At 43.6% G+C, this 27205-nt stretch overlaps 1 protein-coding gene across 1 annotated transcript in view; it reads left to right on the top strand.

Moving 5' to 3' along the window:
* The first annotated feature begins 2819 nt into the window (after window positions 1-2819).
* SPECC1L (sperm antigen with calponin homology and coiled-coil domains 1 like) overlaps window positions 2820-27205 on the top strand; it is a 65239-nt gene continuing 40853 nt past the window's right edge. The window contains exons 1-5 of the mRNA XM_071571760.1: window positions 2820-2936; window positions 16550-16739; window positions 21900-22059; window positions 22977-24610; window positions 26386-26593. Of these exons, the coding sequence (XP_071427861.1) occupies window positions 16587-16739; window positions 21900-22059; window positions 22977-24610; window positions 26386-26593 (2155 nt within the window). The 5' untranslated portion in view covers window positions 2820-2936; window positions 16550-16586. The remainder of the gene's footprint in view (window positions 2937-16549; window positions 16740-21899; window positions 22060-22976; window positions 24611-26385; window positions 26594-27205) is intronic.

The raw sequence follows: 27205 nt of genomic DNA, 5'->3' as shown, positions 1-27205 counted from the left end.
TGTGGGATAAGCTGTCAGTGAGAGGCAGGATCAGCGGTCCCCGCCCGACCCCAGAGACATTTGCTCTTTGTCAGCAGCCTCCAGTTACGGAGGTTCTGTAACCCTCTGGGGCAACCTGATCCAAAACATAACCAAAATGAGAAGGTTTTCTAGCAGACAGCTGAATCACTCTTGCACACATTACAGCACATAATGCTGCAATTCTCTGCATTTTTTCAGCGACCTTTTAAGTTCCAGAACCAGGATCTGAGGCATATGCTCTGTCAGCTCTCAGCCTGTTCATTAATTCCCTGAGCTGAACGACTGCTTCCTGCTGCAGAACAGAAAGCTGAGCCCTTGGTGGGCTACTGTGAGAAATACACTGTGCAGAACAAGTGCAGACCTTTTTCACATCCCTAATACAGATGTAATGCCATTGAAATGCCATTTTCTAACTGATAAATATCTTGAAAATTGATCCAAAGGTAGAAACACAAGACAACATTTTGCTGAAGGTATCATGGGCCAGAAAACCTACTGGAGTGACACTGGTGGTACTGTAAGAAAATAAACATCAGAAATATGAATTGAGTACAAAGGAGCATTTTACTGTCAAACAAGTACCCTGTGTCCATGCAACAGCCTTCCAGAGGAATCCCCAGCAGGCAAGAACAGGCAGAGTGACAGAAATGGATTGGGAAGGACATCTCAATGAAATGACTGACTTTGTAAGACACATAAACAGGAACATTTTCCCACAATGTAAATCAAACTATCTGGCTCCATACGTCCTCTCAGTTTTCAAAGGAATCCTGATTAAACGTGGAAGTTATTTACTTTGATTTACTATATTACTAATTAAACTTCACCAACGATAACAAGGGGTCTGTAAATCATACTTGCCCTCACCAATCTGCAGCCAATGAATTCCATATCCCTGTGAATTCTAGGAAGGAATGTACGTACCTCAAGGGAGAGGCTGCAACACAATCTCACACTGAAATGTTTCTTTTGCTGAAACAGCTGAGCTGCTGTTGGGGGAGATGGTTTAACCCACAGTCTGAGCTTAACAGAGGGGAAACTTTAACAAGGATATGTCAAATCAGCACATTTTCCTCATTATTGTGTTCATAGCACTTCCCAGCCAATGCCTGTAAATACAAACTGTGCTACACCTCCCACCACAGCGCCCACGCTGCAATTTGGGTTTATTAACTGCAGTTGCTGCTTATTCATGACAAGTCAAATGTTCTGCACACTGATGAGCTACAAAGCTCAGCTTACTGTGTTTCAAAGGGAGCTCAGGCTCTGAAAGCTTGTGTGCACATGCAGTTCTTGTAACCTAAGACAAAGCTATTCTCTACTATATTCTGATTTTCTTCACAGTGGCTGGTATGGGGCTACGTTTTGGATTTGTGCTGAACAAAGTGATGAAAATTAACTCTCCCCCAGTTAAATCATGACACACATTTATACATTTACTTCTTGTTTCAATGAAAAGTTGCTATTATAGAGCCGTACAGTAAGGAAGAGATTTGAGAGACCCACAGTCCCCTCGCTGCCACCTGTGCTGCCTCTGCTCTGTGTGCACACCCAGTGCCAGAGCTTAAAATATGTGTGTTTATTACACAAAAAAACCTCTCAACCAACCAAAAAGCCACAAAAAAACAAAACAATTTTTCTACCAGCCCTGGGCCAGGGCTGCCCTCAGACGGGCTACGGGGCTGGGGAAGGGTCTGGAGCAGCAGGAGCAGCTGAGGGAGCTTGGGGGGCTCAGCCTGGAAGAAAAGGAGGCTCAGGGGGGACCTTCTGGCTCTGCAACCCCCTGACAGGAGAGGGGAGCAAAGGTGGGTCGGGTTCTGCTCCCAAGGACCGAGAAGACACTTAACCTGTGGCAGGGGAGGTTCAGCTGCACATCAGGAGGAATTTCTTCACAGAAAGGGTGATTAGACATCAAAACAGGCTGCTCAGGGAGATGGTGGATCCACCGTCCCTGGAGGTGTTTGAGGGAAGCCAGGACGTGGCACTGAGTACCACAACTAGTTGATGAGGTGGTGCTGGGACACAGGCAGGCCTCGATGACCCCAGAGGTCTTTTCCAGCTTCATTCAATCTCTAATTTCGTGATTCCGTCACTCAGGTGCGGGGCCGACCTGAGGGAGGGGCGACCCTGAGGGAGGGGCGACCCTGGGGGAGGGTCCGCTGTGAGGGAGGGTCCATTGTGAGGGAGGGTCTATTGTGAGGGAGGGCCCATTGTGAGGGAGGGTCTATTGTGAGGGAGGGTCTATTGTGAGGGAGGGTCCATTGTGAGGGAGGGTCCGCTGTGAGGGAGGGTCCATTGTGAGGGAGGGTCCGCTGTGAGGGAGGGTCTATTGTGAGGGAGGGTCCATTGTGAGGGAGGGTCCGCTGTGAGGGAGGGTCTATTGTGAGGGAGGGTCTATTGTGAGGGAGGGTCCATTGTGAGGGAGGGTCTATTGTGAGGGAGGGTCCATTGTGAGGGAGGGTCTATTGTGAGGGAGGGTCCATTGTGAGGGAGGGTCTATTGTGAGGGAGGGTCTATTGTGAGGGAGGGTCCATTGTGAGGGAGGGTCTATTGTGAGGGAGGGTCCGCTGTGAGGGAGGGTCTATTGTGAGGGAGGGTCTATTGTGAGGGAGGGTCCATTGTGAGGGAGGGTCTATTGTGAGGGAGGGTCCATTGTGAGGGAGGGTCTGTTGTGAGGGAGGGTCCGCTGTGAGGGAGGGGCGATCCTGAGGGAGGGTCCGTCCCGCGCACGCGCCGCCCGCGGCCGCAGCCCCGCCCGCTTTGCCCGCTCGCGGGCGGCGCGTGCGCGGTGCCGCCAGGGGGCGGGGCGGCGGCGGAGGGGTCCCGGTCGCGCGCGCGCCCCTCCGCGCCCCCCCTGCCCCGCGCGGCCCCGCACCGGGGCCCGACCCCGCGGGAAGGAGGCGGCGGCTGCCCCGGTAAGCGCCGAGCGCCGGCGGGCACAGCCCGGCCGGGACCCCCGCCTGCCCACCTGCCTTTCGGGGGGTCTCCCAGGCTCCTGCTGGGCCTGCGTGTCGCGCTCCGGTCGCAGCGCCTCGCCCTGCCGCGGACAGCCCCGGGCCCCGGCGCGTCCTCATCGCCGCCCACCGGGGGCTCGCGCTGTCCCCCCGCGGCCGTGACACCGCCCCGCCCGCGCCTCGGGGCCCCGCCGCGCCTCAGGGGCCGCCCGCGGCGCCCTCCGCCCGCCCCCCGCGCCCTCCTGTCCCCCATCCCTCGGCCGTCCCTGCGGGCAGGGCAGGGCAGGGCAGGGCTTGGGGGCTCCGGCGGGCCGGGGCGCGGGTCGGCCCGTGACATCCCGCGGGGGAATGGTTCGTTGCTGTGAGTGGGACCGTGGGGTGCGAGCGGGAGCTCCCGGAGCAGAGAGGGGCGCAGTGCCCGCGTTCAGCACCGTTGTAGCGGGGTTTGGAGGGGTTGGGAGCACCTTTGTTTGGATTCTGGGCTCCTGCTTGTCTAGAGCGCCGTTTTCCTGCATTTTTGTAGCTGGAAGTGCCTACAAGTTGAGTTTTGTACCCACTGCCTGCCTTTCTGTGCCTCACAGTATTCCATGTTGCAAGGCTTTCGTGACCTGGTATTACCAGGGATGAAGGCAGGTTCCTGTAGCTGTGCCAAAATCAGCCACCAGCCTGTTCTGAGAGGTTCTGTGTTCTCAGAGACAAAACCAGTGCAGTGCTGATGCTCAGCAACTGCATCCTGCTCTCCACAACACACCTGTGAACGTGTGAAGTGTCTGTGCCAGAATCGGGAGAACAGTTCTCTTGGAGCAGAAAATGTGTCATGTAAGTGGTTCCACTGGGTGAAGAGTGCTCAGAAAAGCCATGGATTCTGTCGAAGGGCATGGCATCTGCAAACTCTGCTCCCCAAAAGCAAACATGAGCCTTCTGGAGCTGCTTCCTGCTTCATTAATGGTATGGACTTTGGCTGCTGAAAGATATGCAAACTAAAGCCAGTGGCTGCTTTTAACACTGTGGATCACAGTAGCTCACAATTTCAGTTTCTTCTCCCTCTCCAGCCTAGCTGATTGTTGTTAGGTAGTTGCTAACAAAAAACGAAAAGAGAGGGTCATTGTAAACAGTCTGAGATTAGAACTGAGAAACTGAGGCAGGAATAGTCTCACGTTTCTTGTAACACTGCCACTTCAGTTAATGGAAAAATCAGATTCTAGACTGATAAAGCTGATTTTTCAGTTGGTTTTGTGTTGCTGAAGATGCAGGTCTTTTTATTTCTTTATTGAATACAGTATGTAATTGGGAACAAAATGTTTCAGATATTTTTACTTTATTTTTCCATTTCTGTCAAATACAGGGACATTAGTTAAAAACTGCAGTCCATATTTTCCCAGTTACTTTATCTGCTCACTTTGAAGGGCTGTTTGTTGAAGTGAATTTTAATGTGATCATTGGTAAAGATCTGCCTTCTCTCTTTGCTGCTATGAGGAGGGACTGTTTCATTAAAATCTGGTGATGGTGGAACATGCAGTGAGAAAACCTCTGCAGGGATTTCCAGTTGTCACGGACTGCACTTTCTGTTGTGGTTTGCAGCTTTCCCAGCTCTGCAGTGTTTTCCTAGAGCAGTGTGATCTCTGTGGCCTTCCAGGGACCTGCCAAAGTCGTTTTCTGCATCAGGCTTGAAGGAAGGCTCAGGCAAAGGTTTCCTTAATGGAGAGTGTGTCTGTAGCAGCAAATCCAGGACAACCTGGGGGTTAGACTGAGGTCACATCATTGTCAGCATGGGCACTACCATGACTTGCTTAGGCCACCTGCTGTTTTCCTGAGCCACACTCGGGCATTATTTAAAGGTGCCAAATGCCAAGTTTCCTCCAGAAGACACGGGCCATGGCCACCCTCTTTGGGTGGGGGAGAGGGGAAAGCGATTTTGGCTGTGTAGTCACAAACCAAGCAGTGCAGGTTTGCCTCTGGGCTGCAGAACAACCTCTGCCTGTGTTGGTTACCAATGGAAGAGGCAGCCAGGGAGGTGTAGAAGTTTGTCTCAGCACATGTTGGAATAGATACTTTTATGTTGCAGATTTTATTGTACAAAATAGATGAGGTGATGTACAGTTAACGTTTTAGGCATGAATAAATACATACTTACAAGTAACATGTTGATGGGAAACAAACTGGTGCCATTTTTGCTCTACTTTTAGTACAGAAGAGGAAAATATATTCTCAGAAAGTGGAGACATGCAGTGGAAACTCCTTGAGAGATCTTTCACTAACGTAATTCAGAAGTTCTTTATTTCTTGCCACAACCTTGTGATATTGGAGCCTGTCTTGCCAACTGGGATCCTGTTCTAGAAATGTCTAAGGCTGCTAATGGGACTGAATCACTGTTGCTCAGTGGGAAAAACAGCATAAGAAATGTTGTTCTTGTACTTCCCGTCTTAAAAAATTACTCCATTTACCCTTATTTTTAGTCTTTATGCAGAAAAAGGGAGAAGCAGCGGGTGTTAGAAGCTGGTTTATGTCCTTAATGGTCGCCTTAAGTGGCGAGTCACAAGGAACATGTTACTTGTTTCTTTTGAGCTTATTCCAGCTGAAGAGATCAGAGAAGCCTCCACTTGGAGCACTTTGCAGTAGTGCAGCCTGCAAGGAGTCACAGGGCACTGTCTTTTGACATGTAAATAATTCATCAGTAGAGTGTTCACACAAAAATGTGTGATTTTCTTTGGGAAAGAGGACTTTGCTGTGAAGGCACTACAACTTTTGATCCTCGTGCTTGTAAGTAAATGTCTTGGGATACTTCAATTTTGCAAAGAACTGAAACTGTGTTGCAAATTAGTGGCAGAGTAGCTTCCCAAATTGCAGAAAAAAGTTATGGGAGAATAAATTTTGAAATTAGGTGAAAGGAGACTTTTTGAAGGGGTTCAGTCTGCAAAGTTTCAGTACCAAAAAAGAAAAAAAAAAGGAACGTTTAGAAGAAGCCATTTGTGTGGTAAAGCCACTAAGGCAAAATTCCAAGAGAGTAGGTAACAAATGTTTACTTACTTCAGGACGTGGTTTGACATTTATGAAAGATAAGTCTTGCATGATCATCAACCAGTTTTATTTTCCAGCACTATTTGGCAGAATGAAACCAAGCTGATGATTGCCTGCAACTAATTCTTACATATGCAGTTCTATTCAGGAAAATAAACTGAGCACTTAACATCTACTATTTAAATAGTATTAAAAAATTAAGATAGTATTGAAGTTCTCGAGTGATGTGTTTGATGACATTAGCCTGAAAGTATTTGTGTTTTTCTGATGCTAAAAAGCTTGCCCTGACTTTGGTCGTTTGGCTGGTGCAGGATGCCTGTTCCACACAGGTCCGTGCAGTGAGTAATGATTTCCTGTGGGACAGACTGCTGGGGAGGTGGGTGGAAAGCATGACCAGGGGCTGGCCTTACCTCTCCATGAAACTTTCTGTGTTCTTCTCAAGGCATTTCTATGTATGTTCTTAATTAAAAGCACACAGTGGTTTTGGCAGATGGAGCCTCCTTGAAACTTTGACTGCAGAATTCTCTTGCTGTGTGAGGGTTGGTGCTGGAGAGGCTCCTGCAACATATTTCACTGTTCCTTTCTGCAGTGTTGGCTGTCTTTGTATTGACAAGTCTTACCTGACATGGACAGGTTTATAACAATGATCTGTTAGAGTTTGACTTTCTCTGTTTAGCCATAGGATTTTTTAACTTTTTTTTTTCATATTTTGCTGAGCTGCCAAGTTGTACCAAGCTTTAGGTTTCTTTTGTTTAGCAAGGTAAATGACAGTGAAATTTGATAATGGGTGTGCACTTAAAGTAGCATCTCTTATGCATGGAAAAATCCTTCTGTCTTTGTAAACAACAGTCTTGACTGTTCCAATTTAGTTCTCCCTAAAAAGTAACAGCACTGTAAATAGTTAATGGCAAATATATCCTTCTAGTCTCTGAAGGAATATGGGCTTTTCTAGGGGAAAAGAAAAAAATAATTAAAGCTGTCATATAGACCTGATTTCCTACCACAAATCTGAGCAACTCTGCTTGCTTGAAGTTTTAATTTTGCTTCTATTTCTTTCTGCAACAACAAAAAATCTTTCTTTCCTAGCAATTGTAGAATCATGCAAAGCTGCTTTTTATCTGCACTCACTTATATGAGGTGGACAATTATATGTCTCTTTTGGAAATTATGAACTTCTTATAATTTCTAAATATGAGGTGCCCCCTTGGATGTGGCCATTTTACTGGGTTTGACTGTTCTGAGAACATTTCATCAAGAATGAATCAACATGTTAAAATTAACACTTTATAACATCAGCTTATCCCCACAACTTTTGCTATTCTTTCTTTTCTTATACAAAACTGCAGGAGAGGGTTTTCCTTTTCAGTTTTCTGAAAATCTTTCTGATCTATTCCTGTGAGAAATAAATAGTATCTGTCTACAGAAGAAAATTGCATCAAGTCTATGGATGTTAGTGTTGTAAGTAAAGAATGTTTGAAGGAAAAATAACACTTCAGTATAGCCTTTTTTAACAGGAAGACTTTGATTTTCTGAAGGGAAAACTGTTCCAAGGCCCAAACATCAAAGGCTCACCAGGAAACCTGGAGCTGCAGGAGCTTCTCAAAGAAATACTTTCAGAGGGTTTCAGAATGAAGGGTGCTAAAGAGTTAGTCAGGCACTTGGCATTCCGTGGGGGTATCAGATATGCACATCAGCAGCCACACCAGTTCGGGACGCTGTGCTGGGCTTTGGTGCTTTCCCAGGCTCCATCCCATGCAGAGTCCTGCATTGCTGCAACAGCCAAACTGGCCAAGGAAACAGCGACTCCATGGACTGGTTAGTGACTCACCCTCTTCTGGAAGGCTCAGAACAAAGTTGTGGAAGAGAGACAGTGTCTTACCCTTTCTCCTGGGGGAGGGAAAAAATAAATTGGCACCCTTTCTCCTGGGGGAGGGAAAAAATAAATTGGCAGCAGATGGGAACCTCTGTATCCTGTCCCAAGGACTTTCCTCCTGTATGACTCAAATATAAGTCCTTGGGCTTCCACACTAGGGCAGGTAAATGCTCCTCCCTTAGCGATACCAGGGTATTTAGGAATGATTTGCATGTGGCTCTGTCTCTTCTCTGTCTGCCAAGGGTGAAGGATTTTAAACTAAGCAATGAGTGTGCTGTTGACAGGTCTTGGAGGTGAGGAAAGGTGGGTCAGAGCACGGAATTCAAACCCATAAATAGCCAGTCTTCAGACCCCTCAGTGCCCTGTGGTATCATGTGTTGATTGCCTAAAAATAACAGTTCTTATGTTGCCTCATGCCATGAATAGTGTGGCTCGGAAAGGGGTGGTGGGTGGGTGGGTGGCAGCGAAGAGGTTCATTTAAAGCAGGACAGTTACTGAGTGTCCAACAGCCTGAAAGTGAATTCAGCCAAATGTGGGGCTACAGTGTCCCTGAAAGGATGAGACTCCCTCCTTGTTCCCAGTTCCCGGTTCCCAGCCCCGCTGCTTCCTTTGCATAGTATCTGGCAATTACAAGGTGAGTCAGATCAGCCCTGATCTGACTGAAAGACCAACTCATCAAAAATGAGCTGTGATCTCTACAACGGGAGGAAGGGGTGGGACCGCCTCTTTTGGTGGCAGGGTACAATTAAATTATTTTCATGACTAGCTTAAGCAATCCCCAGCAGACACTTCCCTCCCCCAGCCTTAGCAAGACTGACTTTGGGATGGGCCATTCCCATTCAGGCTGTTCACATGGTGCAGCTGCAGCCAGGATGGTCTGTCCTTCTGGGGCTGGGAATCCCAGGGGCTGTAAGAACCTGAGGCCTGGGAAGGTCCTCAGGGGATGCATCTCTTTGTGCTTCTCCTGTTCTCTTTTGTTGCAATGCCTTCAAGAATGTTGCCAGACCAGACTGGTGGTGGACACAGTGAGCACCCTGTCACCTCCAGCTGCAGAAATCCAGGCAGCAGAAAGTTCTCAAGCTGAGAGTACATTGGTCAGCTGCTGGTGAGATTTGTTACCATAACCATCCTGGTATCGGGATTTGGAGTGTTTGGGTTTTGCACAAGCTGAGGATCTGATGGAGTGTTTTGGATGAACATGGGACCTAGTTAAAGTTACTCACTTATCTCACAGGTTTTACCTGTAACACTCATGTGTTGGGAGCTGCTGCTCTGGCTCCTGAAATACCACATTGCATGTCCTTTCTACTGAGGACATGATGGGAACTGGGCTGCTGCCTGCCTTTCTTCTCTCTGGGAACTTGTTGCCCCAGAAACCTTTGCTGCAGTTGTTGATAGCAGAGTTCATCTGACCACATTTTCTATGGAGCAACGGGAAAAGATCACCACTGGTCACCTCCTCTGGGCAGCACTTTTGGGACCAGCTGTGCTCCAGAGAGTGCATTGCAGTGAAGTGTTGGGTACTGAGTGGGTCAGTTTGGAACAGGAGGAAGCTGCTGTGTTGGTCCTACACCCTTCCTTGTGCTCTTCTACCAAGTTATCTGGTCTTAAAATTGACATGGCTGGTTTTGAAAGTACTTCCCTGACAGTGCAAGAATTTCCATGTGTGTAGTGGACTTTGCTTGTTGGTTGAGGAGTACAGAATATACTTAAGGTTGTAGGACACCAAAGACACCTTTGTAACTGGAGGACTAATGATTATTGTAACGACACTTGCTTTAGAGCATGCTTGGAATTAGAGATGGCAACACTTTCAGTTAATGTGGTTAACTGACCAAGTATCACCTTTTAGACTGCTGGGTTTTCTAGTTAAAGCTGGCCCGTCCTTTGGCTGGGAAATTTAATGTGTTCAGATTATTTTTCCCTCTGGAAAACCTATGGTGTCAGTGGTAGAGTTGGTTCTATTTTATTGGAATATTAACCTAAAGGTTTTACAAACAAGGTTGATATTTCTGCTAAGTTTGTTTAAGGTCATAGAATGTGACACAGAGATGCAATTGCCCTCCAGGAAATAGGTATTTATTGCCTAATCTGTTAGTGCATGGCTTGAAACTTGGATGCAAATGTGACATTTACCTGAAGGAGTGAAAAATGGCAATGTATTATCTGTATTACCAACACCAATGAAACACACCCTGTTGAATGGTATCCCGGATGGTATCCTGGGCTGTGGTGTGAGCAGCTGTAGTTTGTGGGAACATTGCAGTGCTGAGCCTGTGTAGAGTATTTTTAATCACCTTTATGGTGGATACCAGTAAGGTATAAATTCAGGTGGTATATTACTCCATTTTTCAAAACTGTAAGTAAAAAATAATCGTGTGAAGGTGCAGTCAGTGTAGAAGGTTGTGCTGAGACCAAGCTGTGGACAGTGCTCCCCTTCCTTGTGGAACAGTTTCCCCGTGCAGATGATGAACAGTTGTTTTTTCTTTCCTTGGCAGTGGTTTGAAATAGCAGTTGTTTGAAGTAGGAGCTTGAAAACAAGACTACATCATTTAATTTTGTTATGAAAAGGCTTTTAGAGCACAGTTTGTGAATTTAGGAGTTCTTCTGTAAATGTTCCTGTCACTTGTCTGGAATGTTAAGTGTTGCAACGGTCACACATTGCTCGCAGCAGTTACAGCTCTGAAGTTTTCTCCAAAGAAGGAGTAGAGAAATGTAGGTGTCTAACAGTCAATTCTTGCCCAAAGCTCTGGCCTTTCCTCCCTTCAGTTTAAAAGAGAAGTAGCAATAGCAAATGTGGCCTGAAAACAGTGGATGGATAACTTAACTTAAATGCAGAATACATATTTGTGTAATTCCACAACTTGTAATGGAAAACTGCAGAGGCTCTTTTGAATTTTTAAGATGGAAAGTAAAAGGAAGGTCTTTCCTCCCTAAATAACAAGCAGCTGTTGATCCAGGAGTGCAGCCCCGTGTGCTGCCTGTCAGTGGCACTGCCATGCCCGTTGTGTGTACCTGTCTATACACACTTGGCAGCAGGGATTGATCCATCACTGCCCACACTGACTCAGGGATCAATCCCACCTGGTGGTGCTCCGGGTCTGGCTGCAGCTGTGGGCAGATGCCTGAGGACAAAAGCCAAACCCAAAGCCTTCCCTGCTCTCCTGACTGCTTTCCCACCCTACAATTAGTTTTGGCTCAGAGGGGTTTCTGAGTCCTTTGTGCTCAGCTATTCAGCATCCATTAGGGGATTTCTGTCCAGTCTCTCCCTGCCCTCGCACTTCAGGCAGCCACAGTGGTTTCTGTCTGCACTGAAAATACAGCTCCCTTTTTTGAGTTTGAACCTGACTCGAAGTTCATGTGTTGGTCCTTAGTTTAGTACTGGAGGAGATGATTAACAGCCACTCCCAGTCTGCCTTCTTGGTGCCACTGCAGATCTGATGAGCTTTTGTGATGTTCCTGGGAGGTGTCTCATGGCAGCCACTCTGTACCTGTGGTCCAGCAAGGGGCAATAGTATCATTTTCAGATCTATAAGACAACTTTTTGTTTTGAAGTTGAGAGACCAGAACTGCACATACTAATTAAAATGTGGGTAGATTGGTAGAAAATTTGTTGAGTGTGATATTTGTGTTTTATGGTTCATTGTCTGTTAATTTTTTTAATAATTCCTGCAGTTATTTGCACTTTTTTGCCCTATTCCAAGTGCTGCACTGAGAGTTTAATGAAGCTGTGAATCAAAACACTGAAGTCTTGCTGAGCAATTCTGGTGTGTTTGGAGCACATTTATGTTTGAGCTGAGGTTGCTTTTTCCCAGGAGATGGATTGCTCTGTGTTTATCTCTAGTTAGTTTTATTTTCTGGTTATTTTGTCCAGTTAGTCTCATAAGGCTCTTCTGTGATTCCAAGCACTTTCCTGTTACCCTTGGTATATTAAATTGCCCACCAACATCAGCACCCTTTCAAGTCTGTTAAACTGATGTCTTGGTCTTATGCAATAAAAGAAATGCACTGTTTGTTCTGGGCTTCTGGAATCCAGTGGTAAATATATTTTTGGGATTACTGAGAAAGACATCCTTGAGGAGAGTTTGTGCAGCTTGCAGGATGAAAGCTTTATAAATATAGGGAACTTTGTCTCTTATAAAGTAGCTTTTTTCATATCCCAGATCTTGAGTTTTTGGTGACCATTCTGGCTTGTCTGCAGAGACCTGGGGGAGTCCTGCATCTGTGTTTTACAGGGAGTTGAAGAGGCTGCATTTTATAATCTTTTCTTCACTTTTCTGCCTTTTGAGACTCTATAAGTGACCTAAAAATGTCATTCCCTAATTATTTGGGCAAAGTTGTCAGCCTGAATATATCAAACCCAAAGAATTTGTACAAATAGAAAGTGAAAATGTACTGGCTCCATTGCTCTTAGATGTGAACATTTCTATTTTCCTCTGTAATTCAAGTATTTGAATTTTCAAAAGTGCTCAGAATCCTCACATTAGAGGAATGTCTTGTTTCTGTTTTTCTGGATCTCTTAAAGGATAATTCTAAGATTCTTTATAATTTTCTTAATAATTCACAATTTTTAGTAAGTAAAACTGCTTAATTATCTTATATTTTCAACCAACGACAAAAAATACTTTTGATGCTTAACCCTCTCTTGCCTTCCAGGCATGGGAAACTCTTTTTTGTACTCTTGTAATTGAGCCTTGCTTTTGTGACAGCAATATTAGCATAAACAAGGGTATTAAAATAATCACAGTAAGAAATCATCCCCTCCCTGCCCAGGGCTGTACAGAGTAATGCTGAAAGCATTGCATGCAGGCTGGGTGGATGCATCCTATCAGTTTACAGTCCCAAGCAGAGCTGTGCTATTGGGCAAAACACTTTTAAATTATTATTTGTGCAGTTGTATTTGCAGCTGGTATAAAGTGCAGGGCTGGTTTGCCCTCCTGCCCAGAGCCCAGAGCTGAGCGAGGCCCTGCTGTCCCTGTGCTATGTGTGCTGTGGAGAGAGACTCGGCTGGGAAGGGGTACAGGTCAGAGGAAAGGGTTGCAGATTGGGGCAGGAATGCAGTCTTTCTATCTGATAGTTTGGGATTGTTTTGGCTTTTTTCCATTCTGATATATTTTGTAATTGATGTTGTTGTGCTGGCAGTAATCGAGTGTTTTCCAGTGATGTCTTGTGGTTGTTGATAGATGAGTATTTTGTTTAGCAGTGTGCTATGAGGGACCTCCAAAAGTTACTCTTGACTTCATGGAGTTACAGCTGACACTGTGACCTTTTAGTTAAGCTTCTACTTTGCCCATTTTTTCCTGATTTTTGTGGATTTTTTCAATTTTTCCTCCCTCTTTTTTTTTTTTTGAGGTTGGAGGAAGTGTGTGTAAAGGGAAAGGAAGTCTTCAGTAATTCCTTCTTTCTCCCTAGGGCAAAATATAAACTACAGTTTTATGTGCAGTATTTTCTTTTTAAAACAATGGTAAAGTAGTGTTTTAGTTCTCATTTGAATTGTTAGTGCTTTGTGTTATTCTTCAGAAAACTTCCTTTGGCTGGGGAGTTTTATTCCTTGCTTTAAAATTTATTATTAGGCAGAGACAAGATTATTGTTGACTCCTAATGCTGTGTCTTCCAGGACTGTGGGGTTGTTCTTCAGAAGCACAAAGGTAGACTTTATCTGCCATACCTGCCTTTAAGGAACTGGCTGAAGTGGGGCTTTTCCACTTCGGTCCACAAGTATTGATGTTTTCTCTCTTTGCTGTTGAAACCCCATCCCCCCTTTCCTTCCTGGAGAAGGCAGGAGGGGAAAAGTTGGCACAGAGAGGTCATAAATTCACTTTAGGAGTCTTAGTCAACAGCTGCTGATAAAACCTGTGATGCTAATTAATGTCTTGTCCTTACTTTAAGTTGTATGACCCATTTGTATATTTTGCTGCTTTTAAACTATAATTACACAGTCTTGTTTCAGTAGGAAAGCAGCTCCTAGAGTTTATTTTCTCTGGATAAAAAACAGGTACCTAACCCTGCTTGTCCTCTGTGTATCTTTGAAAATTCTGGAAAGGTGTTTCTGCCTTTGAGTTTCAGTAAATCAAAAATAGTGTTTTTCAGTGTCAAATGTGTGGATATTTTCAAGCAATGCTGTGATGAAAAGATGAAACTTGGCTTACATTACTGAGTTTCACTTGTTTACATCACTGTGCTCTGCAGTTGCTGTTGAAGCAAATATTGTGGCATGTTTTCAGGAACACTTCTAAAAAAGCACTTTTAAGAAATTTTTTATGGATGAGAAGCATTTGAGTTCCCACAGTCTTGTCAGTGATGAGCCCTGTGATGTGTTGACAGGAGTAGGAGTGGTTTGTTCTGGAGCAGCTGCCACTAACCCTGTGTTCCTCTGGGGCTCTGCACCCAGGGGATCGTGTCCTGTCCCACTGGCTGCCACCAGCACATCCCAGATGTGTTCACTGTGCTGCAAAGGGCTGTGTGCCCTGTGCCTGGCACGTTGGCAGGTGTGTCAGCCTTGAGGGATGTGCTCAGCAGACTTGATAAATGTGGATCGCCAGTGGCCACTGCTGGCTGTGTCTGTGCCAGCTGGAGCTCACCAGGTGGGGTCGGCTCTGCCCAAATCTATCGGTCACATCACTGCCAGTCCCCTGCCCTTCCCTACAGCACTGCCCTTCTCACTTTGGCACCTGTCAAAAAGCAGTGGGTCTGATTTACTGGGTTTATTGCAAGTATAGTTTTGTTTTGGGGTAATCTTTTGAATGCAGTTGGCTTCACAACAACTGCACTGAAAATCCCTTTGATTATTTCTCAGGCATGCTGTGGGCAACTTCACTGGTGTCTGTAGAACATCAGAGTACCATTCAACAGTAATGAGGCCAGTTTTACTAAACTACTTCATCCTCTTTGGTCTTCTCAGTCACTTTTCAGCTGAATAGGATCAAAAGCACAAGTAAGTGACTCCTAAACATGAACAAGGCAAGACATTTAGTGTAGCAACTTAGTCCTACCTGTAAACCTCAGCATCTGGTTCTGCAATCAGCAGGCAGTTGTCCGACCTAATGTTATGTATGTACAGCAAACATACTGTCTTCGTGGGGCTTTTCTGGTTTGGGTTTTGGATTTCTCATTCAAATTATCTCTCAGTTATTTAATCTCCTGTGAAGACATGCTCATTATTAGCAGCCATATGGCAGGACTGGTGCATGTTTGACATTCTGATGATGAAACTGCAACAGCAAACAAAGTTTTCTGTCACTGTTCATGCAGGCTTTCAGAGCTAAAGGGAGTCTGGAAGCTATAAACAAATATTTTCAGTGTCTTAAAATGAAACTTCCTGTTGCTTCTGTTAGCAGTAGTTGGGGATCTGAGGAGGCAAAACTCCTGGAGTTTTACTGATTTTATCAAGGCCAGAATTGAAATAGACTTGTGTGCAGCTGAGGTGAAGGGGAGGAAGGAGTGTGTGCAGGGGTATGGTGTCAGGTTTGTTAGCTGAATTAGCATTTCTGATCACAGTGGTGTTGTGTTGAATGTCTCATGCAGTCATCAGTCTGCTGCTTTTGCCTTTGAAATGCTTCAGTTTTTGAGAAATGGAAACAACTAGATGTGTTTCATGTTTCTGATCAGCTGCAGGATATTGGACTCAGATAAACCTGATCACTTACTTCCACCTGGAATCTGTAAGACTGAAAGGGGAGTGGAAGTTTCATCCTCTTAGTCTTCCATCCTATGTTTCCTGACTCAGGGGAGATGAAGAAAACAGCTGCCAACACTCACTTTTGCAGGAGGGAAGGAGATCCTGAAGTATCTGGTCCTTCTGGTAGTCAGTGCTTCAAAGTATGGCTGTTCTTCTGTTAGTCCACACTTCCTGAGGTTGTCTTGCAGAATTAGCAGTTGTTGTGATAACTGCAGTGTTTGTGTCTGCTGTGGCTGCTCCTGGTTTGGGTAAAGTCAGCTTTGTTTTCTGGACTTTCCTCTGTGCTCCTGGGTGCAATGATAGCGTTGACAGAGTTCTGCTCCTGGAGGAAGCAAAGCCACAGGAGTGTCCTGCCTGCAGGCTGTGGAACCCAGTGGGGCTACTTCTGGTTCCTTCTCAGAGAGAAAACTTGGATTTACATGACTAGTGTTAAGTTTTGTAACATTCCGTGTGTTTATTAATGTGATTTTTAATAATAAATTATTTCAGGGAATCTGAATTTTTCAAACTTTACATGATTTTTATCCAATACCTTTTTCTCTGTGACTCTCTCACAGCTGTAGTTACTGAGCTGGTGGTTCATCTTTCCTCAGATGTAGAGTTGTTGGTAGTTAGGCTGTTGCCTGAATCCTCCCACGGTGTTTTCCTTCCCTCAGTCAGGAATAAAGAGCATTGCTCCCTAATAAGCCTCTTTCTGTGGCTAACGAGTGAACTCTGCAACATGGGTCACTTATAAAATACCCTCAGTTCAATGCCATTTGTGGAATGAGAACTAAAAAAAATAATTACAATTTGGAGTGGAGCTGTAGGAAGTGCTTAGTCCTTGGTAAAAATTCCTTTTAAGAAAAGGCAAAAACCATTGGTCAGTCACATGCATTCTGTTTGCTCTAATTTGTGGTCTTTGCTGCTCTTCTGGACTTCTGGTCTTAAACAGAGCATTGGAAAAAAAAGACTTTGCTTTTCATCTGTGTTTTGTATTTAAAATGTCTGTCTTTCTGCTTGTAGATTTGTTTGTAAATGCATCATAAACAGACAGCCCAGAATGAAGAAAGCAAGCAGGAGTGTTGGCTCAGTGCCCAAAGTGCCTGGAGTAAATAAAACTCAAACAACTGAAAAAGCCAAACCAGAGAACGGCTCCTCAGTGTCTGCAGTAACGAAACTCTCCAAAACTGGGACATCGGCATCTCTTTTGAAGGTAATAACCAGTAGAACATTCTGATTATTTATATTTTTTTGCAATAGAACTTTAAAGAGAGTAGAATTTCAAGGCATGTCTTTAATGCAGCTTAGACCAGAGGCTTGTTACGTGGGTAGCTGAAGGGAATCTGGATAGTTCCACAGCCCTGGGCAGGGTGATCGGATCTTGTGTGTGATTTGCGCTGTATGTTTGATGTTGCAGTATGAGATGGGATGGAGGGAATATTCTGTGCAGAACTTGCTGTGCTGCAGGAGGGGCAGAGCAGAAGTTGGGTTCTGATGAATTTATGAATTTATTAATAGTGTCATGTTATGCTTGAATGGTGTGTCAGTGACTAATGGGACTTGATAAGAGTTATTTCCTAATTCTGGAAAGAGAACTAATGAGATATCTCACAGGAGAACCTTTGGCTATCGGTGACCTGTGTTGGGTCAGTGCAGCTGAATTTTGCCGGCTGTTTTGGCCTTTGCTTGTGTGAAGTACTGCTTGAGCTGAACTTTCACAAGTTGGTTCTTGCTCCCACAACAAGTTCAAAGGCAGAGGTTTTCTCTTCTATTAGCAAAACAGGGCAGTAGATGTAGGAGCATTTGGTTTTCAACAAACAAGAAGAATCAGACACACTCAGGTGTGCTGGTGTGGAGTGTTCACCTGGGAGCAACCACATCTGGGCTGGCTGGCTGGGGTGGGCCTGCCTGGTCTGGCTCCTCTTCCTGGCATGGGGACATGGCTGGATGCAGCTCCTTTTCCTGCCGGCGGCCCCTGTGCAGGGCTGGGCTGCTGCTCTCCTGGGGCACAAGGGCAGACCAAGGAGCAGGGCCAGTGTCTGCAGTGGGACCTGACCCACCGCCACTGACACAGGAACCCAGAAAGCCATTTCAGTAACTGCCAAATAAAGACCTAAAGTTAAAGAAATGGTAAGGCTTGAGGTCTCTCTCTAATAACTCTCCAGGATTACTGAGTCAAAAGATGTGTTCCTTTTTCCTCTTCCTTTTCTTTTATGGGAGAATGGTTAACACTTTTGCTGATGAACTTGCAAGCCAGGTTTCAGCGAGGTTTTCCCCTGGTGCCCCTCCTTTCTCCCATCACTCAACATGTCTTGCAGTTTTCTTAACTTGAAATAATCTTTTGATGCTTGTTGACACTACTTACTTTATATTTCTGGGAACCTCTCATAGAATACAGAAACAAAAGTCCTTTGTAGTTCAGTTATCAAGTTTCTTCTGTCATACCTCTCAGGGAGATAAAGGAGGAGGATGATGTAACACTAAACATATTTGACCCAGTATGCTTGCACAATTTCACTTATATTAGTAACACTTCTGGCTATGTTTGGGTGTGGGATTAGAATTTGACAACTCTATGTTGGAGGCACAATGAAAATTTTTCTCTTAATTACTAAGACTTATCTCAGGTTTATGTTACAGCCAGGCTTACTCTTGTCTTTTACTTGTTAAGCTGCTGTTGTGCCAACTGTGTGACTTAATACTAATGATGAATCTTATCTTTTTTGAGTGTTCCATACTTATATAACCAGGTTAGTTGTTTGTGATTTTTTTTTCAGTTTACTGCTACTGAGAAACCACATTTATAACTACTGGCTTGAAATAAGTATGAATAAAAGTTTTATTATTTTTTAAATAACTTTTGTATGGTTTTGTACTTGATTTTTTGATGAAATATTTGGCACATTGTTTTGCTCGTTGTGGTTGTATGATATTCTCCTAGAGTGGATGAATTGGTGTGTGTTCTGCATTTCATTTCATATTCTATCACCAAAAAAAAGTCATTAAATAACTTTAATTGCACCAGCTTACTGATTTATTCAGCCCTTTGAGATGTAATTGAGTGAAAGGCCACTATTAAAGAGTAGAAATGGTCACTTACAGTACTGTAACAATCTGAGGTCAGTCAGTAATCATGTTGCAAAATTGAAAATTATTTTGTAATTACAGTATCTCTTTCATGATCCAGTTATGAGCAAGTGTTCAGCTTTGGGTGAGCTTCTGCCAGTGTGTTGTTGCATAGATTTGTCCTTTTTGTGGAGTTTTCAGAGTGTGTGGACAAAGCACAGGAAGAAGCTGAGACACCACCCCGTGCACAGGCTGTTCTCTGGTGGCTTCCGAGGGCCTCACTCGGTTTTCTGTCTCCCACTTTGCCCAGGACTTGTGTAAATATTCAGCACCCCCACACATGTTAGTTCAGTGCAGTGTTCACTGCCAGCCACTTCTAGTTTTTAATCTGTCAAAAAGTCCTCTACAAATAGTGTGTTCTTATTTCTTGACTTCTCTGGCTACAGAGCTTGTCGATCCTGCTCACACTCCCCACTGCAATTAGACAGCAGCTGTACTTCAGAAGAATTGCAAAATCCACTGTCCCTGAGAAGCCAGGACTTGGAGACCAATATTTGAATATTAAAAATTAGGATGTGTTTTCAGTATTCATGTGTCTAGGCTTCTATTCTGTTTGCAAAGTGCAGAGGTTTAATTACAGATTGTTGTGAAGTTTGGAAAACTCAAATGCAACAGCAACAGCAGGCATCAAAGACAATCCTGAGTAGGAATAATTATATATATATAAATGGATTTGAATGAGGTGCAGTAAATAGGATATACCTGCTGAGAACTAAAATTAAGTGAATTGTAGAGGTGATTATTCAAGTTTCGTTGCACTGCAAGTTGGGAGGGGGAAAACAGAATATGAATTGTATAATTATAAAGTGGTTATTCATGTGGAAAATCAAAATAGGTCTGGATGAGCATTTCTAATTATGATATTTTCTAATTTTTGGTATTTTATTGTAGGAGTTTTAATGCTAGACAGTTTTCAGTATATGGGAAAAAGCTGTTTAATAAACATACAGCATTGATTTTGCTTCAGCTTTGATTTTAAAAGTCACCAACGGTCGCTATTGTGGAGCATTAAGAAGAGAGCTGCTGGTTTGTAATTTCTCCAAAGCTTTGCTAAGTAGTTTTCTTTGCCAAGAGTATAGTGTTACAGCTTTGAGAAACTGTTTACTAATTGGCTGCAGAGGAGGCAGTGCCTTCCAACCTAGACCAGAAATAGTTTATGGGTAAGTCAGAATAAGGATGGCTGTCTTAAATCCCTTTGTTCAGCAAGGGCTGGAGATGACTAATGTCTGAAAGTGTATTTTATGTAGCTTTTTTTTCCATTAAGCTGAGTCACATCTTGACCTATTTGGCTTGATAACATGTACTGTAAGTGTCTAAAAGCTTCACCTAATTTGCCCCCCTTTCAACAGGGTAGAAATGCTGACAGGTTGAACTATCACGTTGGCAGATTCAGCAGCAAAACAGAAAATCACCATTCTGTGCCTTTTTGTAATATCTTGGTCTAGGTGATAGTTGCATCACAAGGTTGTTTCCCTCCCCCGTGCCCCCTGCCCACAAATTAGATTAGATATCAAATCTGATTAGATCTCTGGCTGACAGAGGGTTGTTGCACACCAGTAGTTTGTGCTCAGCCTCCCCCCAGGAACAGGGGGAGTTTGTGGATTTTGTAGCCCTCCCAACATCTGTATTTCTGGTTGGTACTTCCCTTGCCTCTGCTGTGTGCAGGGCTGGGTGACAGGGCAGAGCCAGGAGCTGCTCTGGCTCCCGGGAGGAGGGAGCCCTTTGCAAAGCCTTGTTTGCACAGCACAATGTCTGAGCACACACCGAGGAGCAGAGAGAACAACAGAGGCCTTTTCATAGCAGAAAACAAGCTTAGATGCACATCAGACCAGATCCTCAGAGTAATGTGTTTTCTTCCAGCTGTTTGTAAACCTTTTTAGAAGGTTATACCATGTCATGATTCAATAAAAACATTCCTGTCCTGGAAGATTTTACCCTTTCAAATATATGTTTTTGTCTGTAAACTTTCTGTATTCCTGTCAACTGCATGCAGAGCAAATGTGTTCCCTTCCCAAGCTCCCTTTTGTTTTGCAGCTGCTGTTCTTTGTAAATGGCACAGATCCCATCCATGCCCTTTCCACAGTGTTCCTGAATGTTCTGAAATTCACCCTTGTATAAAGAGACTGTATAGAATGGAATGACACACAACCTTTTTGTTTTTTTTAATTAAGCAAGTGCACCTTCATTCTTAATGTATAGAATTGCAATGTCTGGTGTATAGATTTTAGTATGAATATCTGTGGGAGTTGGAAGTTACAAACCTGCAGAATTTGAAAGTCAAGATGTAAAGCAGCTGGTTCATTCCTAAGCACTACCTTTTAGCTGGGATGTTGGATGAGAATTCAAATGTGTTATCCAGCTGAATAGTACAGTTACTCAAGGAATGCTGCTAACACAGCTGTTTTCTTTTAATTTTTCTTGCCCATATAATGGAAAATGTTGAGCATATTTTGATTGTTTTCACCATTTGAAAAATTGCATTTTAAAGAGTGTAAGGTCTGCCAATTAATGCTTAGGAGCTCAGTATTTTTAGAATTTGCTGTGTTCTGAAAGATGTATTCTCTCTTTGGGAGTATAGTTGATGAGAATCCCGTGCTTACTGCTTTGTCACATTTCAGGCAGCTTTGGTGGCTCACAGTAGGTTCAGTAACAATCATATAAGGTTAGAGAAAAAGTCCATTAAACAAATATCCCATTCTGAGTGTCTAGTAAAGAACATGAAAACAAGACAAGGATCTGTGGTGAGGTTGGCTCTTCTCTTGCCTCAGAATACTGCCCTAATTTCTAGTGTAGTATTTTGAGCTAGAGAGGGTATTTTGCTAATGTTGGATTGATTTGTGTTGTTCCTTGAATTGCTCTTTTTGTTGTGAACTTGTCCATCAGAAAACATTTCACCATATTCTATTAGAGAACATCATATTAACTTCCTAGTATTTGGTGGCTCAGTTATCTAAGAATTGCTTTCATTTTTACTCAAAAGAAACTTTCAGTCAAAATCAGGAAGTTTTACACTATGTTGTGTCACGTGCTTCAATTCTCTTTTTTTTCCTTTTTATTAAGAATTAAGGATTTTGTCAGAAGACTCAGTTTCTATGGTCACTGAGTTATACTTTTCAACATTCTTGCATAGACACATGACTAGTCAAATATGTACTTTTTAAACTGATGGAATCTTTAACAGAAGAAATGTTGGCTGTGCAGAATTCTCAGTCAGCTGCCCTAAAGCTGCTTCTTCCCCTTCTTTCAGACGAAGAGTAACGATGACCTCTTAGCGGGGATGGCTGGTGGGGGTGGAGTGACAATGACCAACGGTGTCAAGGCCAAGAAGAACTCGTGTGTATCAACAGCATCTTCAGCTCCAGGGTCAACCATGAACAGTCTGGAAAACAAAGCCAAAACTATTGCAGGTAAATGGATATATGGATCCTGAAAGATGATAGTTGAGTGGCTTTTTATTTTTATATTAGGTATTGAGGATCCAGGCTGCCTAATGAAGTGGTCAGTAATGCCATGGCCAAGTCACACACCTTCTCTGCTCTTTCCCTGTTTCTAATAATGGAATTGCTTTTCTGGAGGGTGTTTCTTTTAATTTTTTTCAGAATTGATTAAGCAACTACTGGATAAAACTAGATAATAGAATTCATGTAGAGAATCACAGATTTGTCTAAAATCTTTTGTCTGAAAGAAATCAAGACACAAGCACTAAATCTTTAGGATCACTTGTTACAGTGAACATTTTTAGGGCATTTTGTATTGCTTTGTAAAAATAAAGTAAGAGAGCTTTCAGAAACTGCTCAGAAAATCATTTAGTGTATTATCAGTATGGATGGAAATATGTCTTGCCGTTCATTGCTGTGTTTTGGATTCAGTAATGCTGAGTTCAGTAAAGCTGTAAATAATGTGGTAATAATGTCTTCATCTTTATGCATTGAGAACATACAGAAAACCTTCACTTTCATTTTGGGGGATTGTAACGTGCAATTCCTCACTTAAAAGCTTTCATTCAAATCTAGTGAAAAGAGAAAATTTTGAACTTGTAGGGATGGCACTGCTGCAGTTCTTGCATGATTTATCAGAAGCTGTTGAAGACAGAAAAAAGAAACTGAAAGATGTTAAACTTCAGAGTCCAACTCATTTTCAGTTAAAATTTTAACTGCACTGGTTCATGCTGAATGTTGTGTGAATGTTTACTGTAAATGTGTCCTATGAAATGTATTTACCACTGAGATTCAGGAAATCACCCACTGTAAAGCTGATACAAAACACAGCCAATGGCAGATACTGCGTTTTGAATTCCTGTTCCTATCTTTCAAACCCCCCCCAGGTACAAGTTCCACAGCGAAGCGTAGCACTTCATCTGGGAATAAAGAGTCGAGCTCTTCCAGGGAACGAATCCGGGACCGTTCCCGCTTGAGCCAGAGCAAAAAGCTGCCGCTGGCGGGACCGGGCGCCGCCGAGCCGGGGCTGGCCAAGCGCTCACGCAGCCGCACCAACCCCGACGCAGAGGTTCGCATGAGCAAGTCCAAATCGGACAACCAGATCAGCGACAAAGCTGCCCTGGAGGCCAAGGTGAACGACCTCCTGACGTTGGCAAAAACTAAAGATGTGGAGATCTTGCACCTGAGAAATGAGCTGCGTGACATGCGGGCTCAGCTGGGGCTCAACGAGGATCAGCTGGAAGGGGATGAAAAATCTGAGGAGAAAGAGGCCATTGTTGTCCACCAGCCAACTGATGTGGAGTCCACATTGCTGCAGTTACAGGAACAAAACACTGCCATCCGAGAAGAGCTCAACCAGCTCAAGAATGAGAATCGAATGTTAAAAGACAGACTAAATGCATTGGGCTTTTCTCTGGAACAAAGGCTGGACAACTCTGAAAAACTCTTTGGCTATCAATCTTTGAGTCCAGAGATTACAGCTGGCAACCACAGCGATGGTGGTGGCACTCTGACGTCTTCAGTGGAAGGTTCTGCTCCTGGATCAATGGAAGACTTGTTAAGTCAGGATGAAAACACTCTGATGGATAACCAACACAGTAATTCCATGGATAATTTAGACAGTGAGTGCAGTGAAGTTTATCAGCCACTGACATCAAGTGATGATGCCTTAGACGCTCCATCATCTTCAGAGTCTGAGGGAGTACCAAGTATAGAAAGATCTAGAAAGGGAAGCAGTGGCAATGCAAGTGAAGTGTCCGTGGCTTGTCTGACAGAACGGATACATCAGATGGAAGAGAACCAACACAGCACAGCTGAAGAGCTCCAAGCCACACTTCAAGAGCTTGCAGATTTGCAACAAATAACACAAGAGCTGAACAGCGAGAATGAAAGACTTGGAGAGGAAAAAGTAATCCTTATGGAATCTTTGTGCCAGCAAAGCGACAAGTTAGAGCACTTCAGCCGCCAGATCGAGTATTTCCGGTCCCTGTTAGATGAACACCACATTTCCTACGTGATCGATGAGGACGTGAAGAGCGGTCGCTACATGGAGCTGGAGCAGCGCTACATGGACCTGGCGGAGAACGCCCGCTTCGAGCGGGAGCAGCTGCTGGGTGTCCAGCAGCACCTCAGCAACACCCTGAAGATGGCAGAACAAGACAACAAGGAGGCCCAGGAGATGATAGGGGCATTAAAAGAACGAAATCACCACATGGAAAGGATTATTGAGTCAGAGCAGAAAAGCAAAACGGCACTGGCATCCACCTTAGAGGAGTACAAAGCCACGGTAGCCAGCGACCAGATCGAGATGAACAGGCTGAAAGCTCAGCTAGAGCATGAAAAGCAGAAAGTGGCAGAGTTGTATTCGATACACAACTCTGGAGATAAATCAGACATACAAGATCTGCTGGAGAGTGTCAGGCTGGATAAAGAAAAAGCAGAGACCTTGGCCAGTGGTCTGCAGGAAGAGCTGGCACACACTCGCAACGACGCCAATCGACTGCAAGATGCCCTTGCTAAGGTAGTGCTTAAAACACTGTTGTACTCTAAGATCCCATACACAACATGACTTACAACTGGCCACTATAGTTCTTTGAGAAGTAAAGGATTAATTACAAGGTTAATTGGATTGCAGTAGTGTTAGGACTGATTACTTTCTCTTAATTTCTGTTAGGAAAATGATGGCAGCATTTGAAAAAATTAAATGGATACATTAAGGTACAAGGTAACTGTGGTGTTAGTGTGTTAAAATACAATGGCCAAACTTAAACAGTATTTAAGATGCTGTACTGATTTAGTGCCTAAATTGCATCCCTTCTGCAAGAGTTTCAAGGAGTTAGTGCCAAATTGGTGGAAGAGGGATGTCCTGGAGAACAGACAGGGAATCAGAGTGTGAAGGGATAACCCAGCTGGTGATGACTGGAAGGCCCTTTCACAGGTATTGAGAGAATATGTTCAAGTTTCAGCATATTCAAGTGATAAATAAAGCAGAAAAGTGTCTTCTTTCTTTGACCAAGAAATGACTTAATGTTGAGGTAGCAAAGATTTTACTTGATTTAATTTCCTGAATACATATTTTGGTTTTAAGCGATAAAAAGAAAACATATTGATAAGCTTTTAAACAATTGTTACTAAATATGGCAAATACAGATAGGTCTTTTACTAGTGATCCATCCAGGAGCAGCTTATGGGTTTTGGATTGAAATGTATATTTGTAGTTCTGGACCAGCTGTTTTGACTTAAATATAACTAGTTTATGCAGTAGGCATGTCTAGTAAAAGCTACCATAATTTAATATAAAAACAAGAATCATAACATTTATTTAATAACTTTAAGCATGCACTTAAAGGTATAACTTCCTGATGAGACAATTTATGCCAAATTTAATGTCTGAACTATATATTAGCTGCAAAACAACATGTTAGTCATGACCACGAGCCGCTTGGAATTTGGGATGAAAAAAATAATAAAATAATTTTAATAGTTAGAAAGTGCTATTAAAATAAATAAAAACCACTGAAGCAGATGATTTAAAAGCAGGGCATTCTGTCTATTAAACTTAGTGCCTGCCTGTGTTGACCCACCCTAAGGCACGACCTAATTTCAGTTGTTTTTCTGACACCCTATTTTTGCTGTTGGGTTAAGTGCCTCTCATCCCAGCTTGTTATTTGTGTTACAGTTTTACGAAGCAGGATAAAATAGCCTCTCCCCCTGCTCCTGAAAGGGAGAAGTCAATCACCCCTTCCCTTCCCTGTTTTTTTTTAATTTCAATTCAATAGTCTGTGAGACTCCCCTGAGAGCTGCTGCAGTGCACTGACACATCTCACACACAAATGGGAAACCTGCTGCTTGGGCAAGGAAATCAGCCATCACACAGGTCCAGTCAACTCTAAACCTGATGCACAGAACAGAGCAGGCTTTTTTTTTTAGCAAGAGAAAGAAAGGGTGAAGAGTTTCCCCTCACATCCCACCCCTTTTCCATGGCAGTTCTGTGTTAAATTGGATCAGCTGCCACTGAAACCACAGCCTGGGTAGGATGGTGGTGTTGCTTCACTTGTATACAAGGCCCTGCTTTTGGAGCACCTGGGAAATGCTCATTTATCCACCTTGGGAATACAAGAGTTTAATTCTGGCTCAGGAAAAAAGTTGCACTAGAGCAATATGTAGTTAAAAGCTTGCAGTTCTCCCATACCTTTCTGGTTGCAGAAATACATGGTAAGTGTGGCAGTTACAGAGCTAAAAGTGTTTTGTGTGCAGCTGTTTGAGTTATGGTAAGATACATTCATTCTTCTTCAGGTTGAAGATGAATACCGAGTGTTCCAAGAAGAAGCCAAGAAACAAATTGAAGACCTCAATGTGACTCTAGAAAAGCTTCGGACAGAACTGGATGAAAAAGAGACTGAGAGAAGTGACATGAAAGAAACTATCTTTGAGTTGGAGGATGAAGTAGAGCAGCATCGTGCTGTGAAGCTTCATGACAATCTCATCATATCTGATTTGGAGAGTAAGTATGAGGAGCTTCTCTTGAGAGAAATGATAATTTAAGAAAAGCTGAAGTAGAGCACTGTAATATTGAAAATATTTTCACTCGTCTTTTGTATGTCTGAATTCCAGTCAGACTGGGGTTTGTGGAATCCTTACACACAAGGGGGAAAAAAATCAAGTTGGCTTTGCTTTTCCAGTCCCAGTTAGGAGTTGGTGTGGGAACAAAAACCTGTGAATTGAGAACAAATATGAAATCTGCTAACACTGTTTTCAAGTTGTTTTTCAAAGTAGAAAAACATGTCATTACAGACTTAATGACAGAGTGCTCCTGGGTTTTGGAGACTGCATGAGAGATTTAGTGTTTTGGTGGTGGTGGTTTTTTTTGAACAGGTTTTCTCTTTCAAATTCCCAAGGGCCAGGAGTTACCAAGTAGGTTGAGAATGTGTATAATTAATGATTTCTCCAAGCTAAGAGGAGATGTTTTTCGTGGAGAAGTGAGTGAATGGAGGCCCTGGAAGTACCAAGTGTCAGCTGACTTGACAGTAGGGATATGTTGGGGACAGGTACATCTTTCTGTGTGTACTTGCTCAAGTTTTGAACCTGATCTGTGACCCTAAAAATTCATATGACA

This window comes from Pithys albifrons, chromosome 17, assembly GCF_047495875.1.
Source record: "Pithys albifrons albifrons isolate INPA30051 chromosome 17, PitAlb_v1, whole genome shotgun sequence".
In the NCBI taxonomy this organism is placed as follows: Eukaryota; Metazoa; Chordata; class Aves; order Passeriformes; family Thamnophilidae; genus Pithys; species Pithys albifrons.
The sequence above is the reverse complement of the archived record's forward strand: the minus strand, read 5'-3'. Positions and strand labels throughout refer to the sequence as shown.